Source organism: Hyperolius riggenbachi, chromosome 5, assembly GCF_040937935.1.
Source record: "Hyperolius riggenbachi isolate aHypRig1 chromosome 5, aHypRig1.pri, whole genome shotgun sequence".
NCBI lineage: Eukaryota > Metazoa > Chordata > Amphibia > Anura > Hyperoliidae > Hyperolius > Hyperolius riggenbachi.
The window spans coordinates 304,549,771-304,562,763 of NC_090650.1; the positions used below are offsets into that span (position 1 = coordinate 304,549,771).

General features: G+C 48.3%; 1 protein-coding gene across 1 annotated transcript in view; it reads right to left on the reverse strand.

Moving 5' to 3' along the window:
* Positions 1 to 12,993, reverse strand: part of CEP192 (centrosomal protein 192) — a 206,933-nt gene that overhangs the window by 176,138 nt on the left and 17,802 nt on the right. Inside the window, 2 exon segments of the mRNA XM_068237131.1 lie at positions 7,807 to 7,935; positions 12,678 to 12,858. Coding sequence (XP_068093232.1) covers positions 7,807 to 7,935; positions 12,678 to 12,844 — 296 coding nt within the window. The 5' untranslated portion in view covers positions 12,845 to 12,858.

Below are 12,993 nucleotides of genomic sequence, written 5' to 3' on the forward strand. Positions count from 1 at the left end.
ACACACACACACACCGTACACACACACACCGTACACACACACACCGTACACACACACACACACACACACACACACACACACCGTACACACACACACACACCATACACACACACACCATACATACACACACACACACACCATACACACACACACACACACACACACACACCATACACACACACACACACCATACACACACACACACACACACACCGTACACACACACACACACACACCGTACACACACACACACACACACCGTACACACACACACACACACCGTACACACACACACACCGTACACACACACACACCGTACACACACCATACACACACACACACACCATACACACACACACACACCATACACACACACACACACCATACACACACACACCATACACACACACACCATACACACCGTACACACACACCGTACACACACACCGTACACACACACCGTACACACACACCGTACACACACACCGTACACACACACCGTACACACACACACCGTACACACACACACACACCGTACACACACACACACCGTACACACACACACCGTACACACACACACCGTACACACACACACCGTACACACACACACCGTACACACCGTACACACACACACCGTACACACCGTACACACACACACACACACCGTAGACACACACACACCGTACACACACACACACACACCGTACACACACACACACCGTACACACACACACACACACACACACCGTACACACACACACACACACACACACCGTACACACACACACACACACACACACACCGTACACACACACACACACACACCGTACACACACACACCGTACACACACACACACACACACACACACACACCGTACACACACACACACACACACACACACACCGTACACACACACACACACACACACACCGTACACACACACACACACACACACCGTACACACACACACACACCATACACACACACACACACACACACACCATACACACACACACACACACCATACACACACACACACACCATACACACACACACACACCATACACACACACACACCATACACACACACACACACCATACACACACACACACACCATACACACACACACACCATACACACACCATACACACACACCGTACACACACACACACACACACCGTACACACACACACACACACACACACACCGTACACACACACACACACACACACACCGTACACACACACACACACACACACACCGTACACACACACACACACACACACCGTACACACACACACACACACACACCGTACACACACACACACACACACACACACACACACCGTACACACACACACACACACCGTACACACACACACACACACCGTACACACACACACCGTACACACACACACACACACACACACACACACACACCGTACACACACACACACACACACCGTACACACACACACCGTACACACACACACCGTACACACACACACCGTACACACACACACACACACACACACACACACACACACCGTACACACACACCGTACACACACACCGTACACACACACCGTACACACACACCGTACACACACACCGTACACACACACACACCGTACACACACACACACACACACACACACACCGTACACACACACCGTACACACACACCGTACACACACACCGTACACACACACCGTACACACACACACACACCGTACACACACACCGTACACACACACACACACCGTACACACACACCGTACACACCGTACACACACACACACACACACACACACACCGTACACACACACACACACACACACACACCGTAGACACACACACACCGTAGACACACACACACCGTAGACACACACACACCGTAGACACACACACACACCGTACACACACACACACACCGTACACACACACACACACACACACACACACACCGTACACACACACAGTACACCGTACACACACACACACACACACACACACACACACACACCGTACACACACACACACACACACCGTACACACACACACCGTACACACACACACCGTACACACACACACACACACACACACACACACACACACACACACACCGTACACACACACACACACACACACACACCGTACACACACACACACACACACACAGTAGACACACACACACCCACACCGTACACACACCCACACCGTACACACACCCACACCGTACACACACACACACCGTACACACACACACACCGTACACACACACACACACACACCGTACACACACACACCGTACACACACACACCGTACACACACACACCGTACACACACCGTACACACACACACACACCGTACACACACACACACACACACAGAGTACACACACACACACACCGTACACACACACCGTACACACACACCGTACACACACACCGTACACACACACCGTACACACACACACACACACCGTACACACACACACACACACACACACCGTACACACACACCGTACACACACACACACACACCGTACACACACACACACCGTACACACACACACACACACCGTACACACACACACACACCGTACACACACACACACACACCGTACACACACACACCGTACACACACACACCGTACACACACACACACACACACCGTACACACACACACCGTACACACACACACACACACCGTACACACACACACACACACCGTACACACACCGTACACACACACACACCCCGTACACACACACACACACCGTACACACACACACACACCGTACACACACACACACACCGTACACACACACACACACCGTACACACACACACACACACCGTACACACACACACACACACACCGTACACACACACACACACCGTACACACACACACACACACACCCCGTACACACACACACACACACACCCCGTACACACACACACACACACACACACACACACACACACACACCGTACACACACACACACACACACACCGTACACACACACACACACACACACACACCGTACACACACACACACACACACACACACCGTACACACACACACCGTACACACACACACACACCGTACACACACACACACACCGTACACACACACACACCGTACACACACACACACACACCGTACACACACACACACACACCGTACACACACACACACACCGTACACACACACCGTACACACACACCGTACACACACACCGTACACACACACCGTACACACACACCGTACACACACACCGTACACACACACCGTACACACACACCGTACACACACACCGTACACACACACACACACACACCGTACACACACACACACACACACACACACACACACCGTACACACACACACACACACACACACCGTACACACACACACACACACACCGTACACACACACACACACCGTACACACACACACACACACCGTACACACACACACACACCGTACACACACACACACACCGTACACACACACACACACACACACCGTACACACACACACACACACCGTACACACACACACACACCGTACACACACACACACACACACACCGTACACACACACACACACACACACCGTACACACACACACCGTACACACACACACCGTACACACACACACCGTACACACACACACACACCGTACACACACACACCGTACACACACACACACACACACCGTACACACACACACACACACCGTACACACACCGTACACACACCGTACACACACACACACACCGTACACACACACACACACCGTACACACACACACACACCGTACACACACACACACACCGTACACACACACACACACACACACACACCGTACACACACACACACACACCGTACACACACACACACACACCGTACACACACACACACACACACACACCGTACACACACACACACACACACACCGTACACACACACACCGTACACACACACACCGTACACACACACACACACACACACCGTACACACACACACCGTACACACACACACACACACACACACCGTACACACACACACACACACCGTACACACACCGTACACACACCGTACACACACACACACCCCGTACACACACACACACACACCGTACACACACACACACACCGTACACACACACACACACCGTACACACACACACACACCGTACACACACACACACACACCGTACACACACACACACACACACACACACCGTACACACACACACACACACACACACCGTACACACACACACACACACACCCCGTACACACACACACACACACACACACACACCGTACACACACACACACACACACACACACCGTACACACACACACACACACACACACACACACACACACACACACACCGTACACACACACACACACACACACACCGTACACACACACACACACACACACACACACCGTACACACACACACACCGTACACACACACACACCGTACACACACACACACACACCGTACACACACACACACACCGTACACACACACACACACCGTACACACACACACACACACCGTACACACACACACACACCGTACACACACACACACACCGTACACACACACACACACCGTACACACACACACACACACACCGTACACACACACACACACACACACCGTACACACACACACCGTACACACACACACCGTACACACACACACCCACACACACACCGTACACACACACACACACACCGTACACACACACACACCGTACACACACACACACACCGTACACACACAATGTACACACACACACACACACACACACACACACACACACACACACACACACGTACACGTACGCACACACACGTACGCACACACACGTACGCACACACACGTACGCACACACACGTACGCACACACACGTACGCACACACACGTACGCACACACACGTACGCACACACACGTACGCACACACACGTACGTACACACACACACACACACGTACGTACACACACACACACGTACGTACACACACACACACGTACACACACACACACGTACACACACACACACGTACACACACGTACGTACACACACACACACGTACACACACACACACACGTACACACACACACGTACACACACACACACGTACACACACACACACGTACACACACACACACGTACACACACACACGTACACACACACACACGTACACACACACACACGTACACACACACACGTACACACACACACACACGTACACACACACACACGTACACACACACGTGCACACACACACACGTGCACACACACACGTGCACACACACACACGTGCGCACACACACACACACACACGCACACACACACGTACACACACACACGCACACACACACGTACACACACACACACGTACGCACACACACACGTACGCACACACACACGTACGCACACACACACGTACGCACACACACACGTACGCACACACACACGTACGCACACACACACGTACGCACACACACACGTACACACACACACGTACACACACACACGTACACACACACACGTACACACACACACGTACACACACACACGTACACACACACACGTACACACACACGTACACACACACACGTACACACACACGTACACACACACACGTACACACACACGTACACACACACGTACACACACACGTACACACACACGTACACACACACTATATATTAGGGGTTTTTTTTACAATAGAGATGTGATCTGTTCTCTGTAAGAACAGATCACATCCAGCCTGCAGCTCTCCTCTTTCCTGCGAGCTGCTGGACCCGGGTACAGTACCGAGCCGGGTCCCATAGTATAAATCGCCGGGAGGAGAGCCACGCAGACTTATTCCTACACTACAATAAAAATACACACAGAATATTTTTCTGGATTTTAAAGAGACTGAAGCCAGATTAAAAATGGCTTTTTACCTTATATACATCTGAGGCATTTGCCCCTGTTAAAACGCTGCTATTCCGCGGCACAACGAGGGGGCTTTACCCCCCAAATCCCCACCGTGGTGCCTGGGGAGCACTTCCTGTAGAGGCAGAGCTTTCAGCAGCAGCTCTGCCTCTACACACGTCTATCAGCACGTATCTCTGCCTCTCCCCGCCCCTCAGTCTTCCTTCACTGAGAAGGGCGGGGAGAGGCAGAGAACCACCGGCTGATAGACGTGCATGGAGGCAGAGCTACAAGCGAAAGCTCTGCCTCCATGAGCAGCAAAATCCATGACCAAGAAAGTTGTGGATTTTGCAGGGGGGATTTGGGGGTAAAGACCCCTCGTTCTGCCGCAGGATAGCGGCGTTGTAGCAGGGGCAAACATGCCTCAGATGAATAGAAGGTAAAAAGCCATTTGTAATCTGGCTTCAGAGTCTCTTTAACCACCCTGGCGTTCTATTAAGATCGCCAGGGAGGCTGTGGTAGGGTTTTTTTTTTAATAAAAAAAAACTATTTCATGCAGCCAACTGAAAGTTGGCTGCATGAAAGCCCACTAGAGGGCGCTCCGGAGGCGATCTTCTGATCGCCTCCGGCGGCCAGAAATAACACGGAAGGCCGCAATGAGCGGCCTTCCGTGTTTCGCTTACCTCGTCGCCATGGCGACGAGCGGAGTGACGTCATGGACGTCAGCCGCCTCCGATCCAGCCCTTAGCGCTGTCTGGAACTTTTTGTTCCGGCTACGCTGGGCTCAGGCGGCTGGGGGGACCCTCTTTCGCCGCTGCATGCGGCGGATCGCCGCTGGATCAGGCAGCACACGCGGCTGGCAAAGTGCCGGCTGCGTGTGCTGCTTTTTATTTGAGCCAAATCGGCCCAGCAGGGCCTGAGCGGCAGGCTCCAGCGGTACTGGACGAGCTGAGCTCGTCCAGACCGCTCAGCTGGTTAAGGAGAGTGTAAAGTAGTTTATTTATGTTCATCTAAGCAGCAGTAGTATACGACATTTTAGCCATCTAGTCCGCACAAACATACATACCGTATATACTCGCATATAAGCCGAGGTACCCACTTTTCCCTTAAAAAGTAGGAAAAAAAATGTTTGACTCATAATCCCCCTCCCCAGCGTAGCCCCCGTTTACTGTATGAATACAGTCCGACTGAAGATACAAACCAGACTAGTGTGTATTAACTATGATTATTAACCATACCAGGAGGGTATACATAATAAAGAAAATGGGCAATTACACACATACCGTATAAGTCACAAAACAGGCAATTCTCCTATAATATCTCTAGCAGCAATAATAAGCTAAGTATTTTGGTAAGATGTATACAAAAAGTGCAAATGCTGTGCAATATATATCAAGAAACCAACAACCCCAAACTAAATAGTGCCAAGAAGGATGACCCTTACCAGGCAGAAATGTGCTGAGAAGAGCCACCAGGACCCATACTGTAACTGGTATGGGCAGAGGGGAGCAGATCTTGCAGGGGCTGCTGTATGTGTCAGTGTATCTAGTGACCTGTTCTGTTCCCCTGGATGTGTGCAGAGTGCAGCAATGATATGCCGGCTGACACTGGTGCTGAGCGGCCTTGCAGGGGACAGAGGATCAGATCTGCACTCCACAAACATCCAGGGGCACAGAACAGGTCCGTAGATATACTGACATACGCATCAAATTGGTGACTCGCATAGAAGCCGACACCCCCACTTTAGGGCCACTTTTTTGGACCCAAAAATTTGGCTTCTATGCGAGTATATACGGTATACAACATGGAGGGCGGCAAGGATTCCAACACTTACAAATTGTCCTTAAAGCTCAGGGCAAACTTTCCACTTTGTCCTCCTCCAGAGTGACTTAACTTAACCAAACTGTCTGTTGTCACTGGATTTTTTTCACTTTCCAAATAAGATTCTTGAACATCTGAAAATCTAAAAAGAGGGGAAATGAATCTGTCAAAACAAGGGACATAAAAGTAAAACTTCAGAAGCATGCATGTAGTTTAGAATGTCTGGAGTGATGCTCACCTGTCCTTTTGGTTTCTTTAAAGGGAACAAACTGAGAAGGATATGGAATTTTTCCTTTTAAAAGTATACCAGTTGCTTGACTCTCCTGCTGATCCTGTCTCTGATACCATTAGCCACAGCCCCTGAACAAGCATGCAGATCAGGTGTGCTGACTTAAGTCAGACTGGATTTGCTGCATGCTTGTTATAGGTGTGTGATTCAGCCACTACTGCAGCCAAAGAGATCAGCAGGACAGCCAAGCAATTGGTACTGTTTAAAAGGAAACATCCATATCCCTCTCAGTTGAGGTTCCATTTAACCATGGTTGAGATTTTTATTACCATTAAAATCAGCAGTTTGCATGCTTTCCCCATGTTTGCATGGGACTCCTCTGGGTACTTCAGTTTACTCTCACATACCCAAAACATACTGATAAGTTAATTGGCCTCTCCATAACACCAAACACTTATCTAGATCCCAACAGGTGTCCAATGGTATGTCTGCACTCTCCACATATGCTTCTATCCACAGCTGCACAGACCTGAACTCAGAACTTCCTCTCTGCTCTAAAGTATAACATTTAAAAGAAAAACATTTCTTTGTTACAGCTGATAAACATCCTTCAATAAATCTGCAATGAGTCTACTTCCTGCTTTCATGAAAGCAGACATATTGTTCACATCCTGTGCCTTTCAAATGAGCTTATCTGCATATCTGCCATGGCAGTCAGGTGAAAAAGGGAAGAGATAAAATTACAACTTATAATTAGACACAAATAAGTGGAGATTAGATGGGCTAAACTCTATAAATACATACAGAGTGCATTTCTATAGGTTTTCCTTCTGTCCTGTACAACTGAGTTCCCCAACCCTGTCCTCAAGGCCCACCAACAGTGTATGTTTTGTGGAAATCCACAGAGGTGGTTCATCAGCTCTTCTGGGACACTAATTACCTCACCTGTGCATGTTTGTGGTTTCCTGCAAAACATGTACTGTTGTTGGTGGGCCTTGAGGACAGGGTTGGGGAACTCTGCAAAGAGTTCAGGTTCACTTTAACATAACGTTTTGTACAATATCAGAGAACTGAGCAATTAGAGAAGTGGGATCCTTGATTCATTCTATCCTCCATCTTCCTTGTACTGACTAATTTATCTTATTACTGGTGAAGTAACTATACTTTGTAGCCTCTTGATAAAAATAATTCATATCCTGTATGCAGTCAGAGGAACTGCGGAGTCCAAAAAAGGAGCCAAAAGATGTATATACAGACTCCACAACCCTATATCTCTCTCTGCCACCATAGCCTAAGACAGTGATCTGCAAACTTGGCTCTCCAGCTGTTAAGGAACCACAAGTCACACAATGCAATTGCCTTTATGAATCATGACTGTGGCTGTCACTTCTGCAATGCATTGTGGGACTTGTAGTTCCTTAACAGCTGGAGAGCCAAGTTTGCAGATCACTGGCCTAGGATCAAGTCTGTTCCTCCTCCTCACTTAGTCAACTCCAACTCTTTGCGTCCATATGCAATTCAGAACTCAAGATGTGTGTCAACTACGGCTTCTGTCAGCTGTTGCATGGGCATGTTCATAGCTTCACATATACGGCCTATCCATCTTAGCCTCTGCTGAAATCCTCTTCCTTCGCCCACAATTTTTTCAAGCATCAAGGATTTCGCCAAAGAATCTGTTTTAAGTTTCAATGGTAGTATCAACATTTCTAGTGAAAATTCTGACCTTATTTAACCTCCTTAGCGGTATGTTCTACACTGTGTCGGGCTCTGTGGCCCCAGGAGTCTCCCATAATTAAATAATTGTCCCAAATGACTAAAGCCTTTAGCTAGCACTAGGCTAGCTAGTAAAAGTGTCGGGAACCCGCCGCTCTCCTGCGATCCCCCCGTTTATACATTACCCCCCCTGGATCCAGCTATCGCACAGCCTCCATGCACAGCTCCGGTCTCTCTATGGGGAGGAACAGGTTTGCGCATGATGTCATGTGCGATCCTCCCCATAGAGAAGACCGGCGCTGTCCGGGGAGGCTGCGCCGATCACTGGATCCAGGCTGGGTAATGTATTAACTGGGGAGCGGCGTGCCCAACACTTCTACTAGCTAGCCTAGTGCTAGCTATAGGCTTTACAGTCATTTGGGACACATTTAATGTAAAAAGTAACAAAACCTCCTGAGTGGCGGTACAATGACCCAGAGGCATGTCATCGTGCACACGACATGCCTCTCGGTCCGGTTAGGATTATCATATGACACCTCGGGTTCTCTAAGTATTGACTGGTTAGATCTTCTGGCAGTCCAGGGAACTCTCAGTAGCTTTCTGCAAACCCACAATTCCAAAGCATCAATTTTTCTACACATTTTTTGTAGTCACTTTCACAGTCATTTGATACTACTGGTTGTCCAAATTTGTAATTTCCTCCAAGTAACCAGCGACTCAGTCTCATGGCTGCAGTCACCATCTACAGATATCTTTGAACCCAGAAAGATGAAATCTTTAACAACTTATACCTTTTCTCCATCTTATCAAATCTGTTTGGGGAAGGCAATTAACATTTATTAGGCCTCTTTCAGACAGACAGCTGACCTGGGCACTTGTTGGGCAGATCACGGTCCAGCCTGCCATCCACGAGCGCAGTAGTAACTTTATGTGTGCCAGCATTTCACATGCAGTGGCGTTACCTGGCTGCAGAGAACCGTGACATGTTGCATCCAAGCATGGCTGTGGCTGTTTTCAGATGTCTGGCGTTTCTGTCCAGCGCCACTACTGAGCACTAACATGCCTCATATGCGTGTACAAGGCTTAGGGCCCGTTTCCACTATCGCGAATCCGCATGCGTTGTTCGCATGCGGATTCGCATAGCCAATACAAGTGGATAGGCCTGTTTCCACTTGTCAGTTTTCCTGAGCGTTTTTCTGTGCAGGATTGTTCTACACAGCAGAGCCCTCAGAATTCGCTTGTGTGTGGAATGCATGCGAATGGCACGCAATGTATTTAATAGGGAAATCGCATACGTTTTTGGCATGCGTTTTCCCCGCGATTTCGCATAGGTACCAATGTTAATTCACACAGGCAGTGACATGGTTAAAATCGCACACTTACTACCCTATGCGAAATCGCAGTGAAAAACGCATGTGAAATCGCATCCGGATGCGATTTTGTCCGCGGTGATTTTACGGCGATTCCGCACCGCTATAGTGGAAACGGGCCCTTAAAGCGGACCTGAACTTAGAACTTCCTCTCTGCACTATAAGATATACAACAGCAAAACCTTAAAAGAAAAAAAATGTCTGTTACCGCTAATACAATCCTGCAATAAATCTGTAGTGTTTCTACTTCCTGCTTTCATGGAAGCAGACATATTGTTAATCTAAGTATACCTATTAGGTCTCTGCCGTGGCAGTCCTTTCACACCGGGGCGGTATTTTTTATCGCACCCCACCGCCGGGCAATGAAAGTCTATGGTGACTTTCATACAGCCACAGTACTGCACGGTGGAAGTGACGCTTTCCCCACATCCTCGACATAGGTCCAGAACTATGTTACCGCACGTCTTCTGCGGCGACCTGCATCGGCCCGGAAGTTATGTTAGTTTATGGCGACGCGGGGACTCCAAAACAGGAATTGACCACAAGCGTCACTTCCTGCTTGGCCCAATGCCAGATGGGGAATACCGCGTAGTAACACGGAATGCCCCCAAGGCCCGTTTTTGGTGATGCAGTGTGGCAGAAGCGACGCATTGCTGCTACCAGTTTATAGTGTGAAATCGGCCTAAGGGATCATATTACAACCTGTGATTAGTCACAGATGAGGGTGAATTAAACAGGCTAAACCTATAAATACATACAGGGTGCATTTCTATACGTTTTCCGTCTGTCCTGTGCAAGAGTTCAGGTCCACTTTAAGAGTTTCCACAAAATGAAATTGCACTTGACAGAGGAAGTGCCAGGTGTGATAAAGCACTTTTGAAAACAGTTTGAAAATGAGAGGAAAGAGGCAGTATTTGTCTTGCTTCTCCTGAGGAATTTAGGCCAGAAATAATTGGAAAAAGAATTTGTCTAATATTGGTGCTCAAGTTATTTTTTTCAGTAATCTCTGGCCTAACATTTTTCAAAAGAGGTAAGACCCTTCCTCTCCTTTCTAAGTGTTTTATCATATCGGATGACTCCAAATATTGCCATTGTCCAGTTGTATTACACTGCTGTTGGGAGGAACTAATTAGGAATGCAACCACCCAATTCCTGCAGCACAGTACCTGGAAAACCCAAGCTGTGGCAGGCTCCACCTCCTATTAGTGGTTGGAAAGTTTGCAACCCACCTTTGTGAGCATAAATAGCACAACAGCAGCTTGGTTTCTGGTTTGTCATGGGTCCTTTAGTTCTTGGGAACACTAGGATTCACCTCTCAATTTGTGTAATTGCACTTCTCTGGCAGCCTGGTATCTATACAGCATTTCATGGAGAATGGAATGCCTAGAAACCTTCAACTTTCCTGCATGAGTGAGTAATTGGCTGCACAGAGTAGGCACTTGTTGCTAATTGCCCATAGATGGGCTAATCCTCAATTCACTTTTTGAAATATGACAATTATGAAGATAACTGATCCGCATTAACAACCAGTACGGAAACATGCATGAAAATGAATGCATTTACCAAGCTTACCTTTCAAAAGCACTGCGAGCTTTAGCACCAGTAGATGCAGCCACTGGCAAACCCAAGTTTGAAGTGAGGGTGCAGTTTTCTAGCGTTTCACTGACATTGCTATTTATGGACTCTGCTAAGAAGCTTGGAAAAGTTTCATCTTCTATTTTGGAGTACCTCTCAGACATTGTAATAGTGTACCCTAAACAGAAGAAACAATGTTAGTGTCAGTTTAGTATCATAGCATATGGGAATCTTATTAATAAAACCTACGTTAGGCAATATAATCTCTTATAGCCCCTGTTTTAAAAGAACAGGCAAATGTTTGATTTCATGG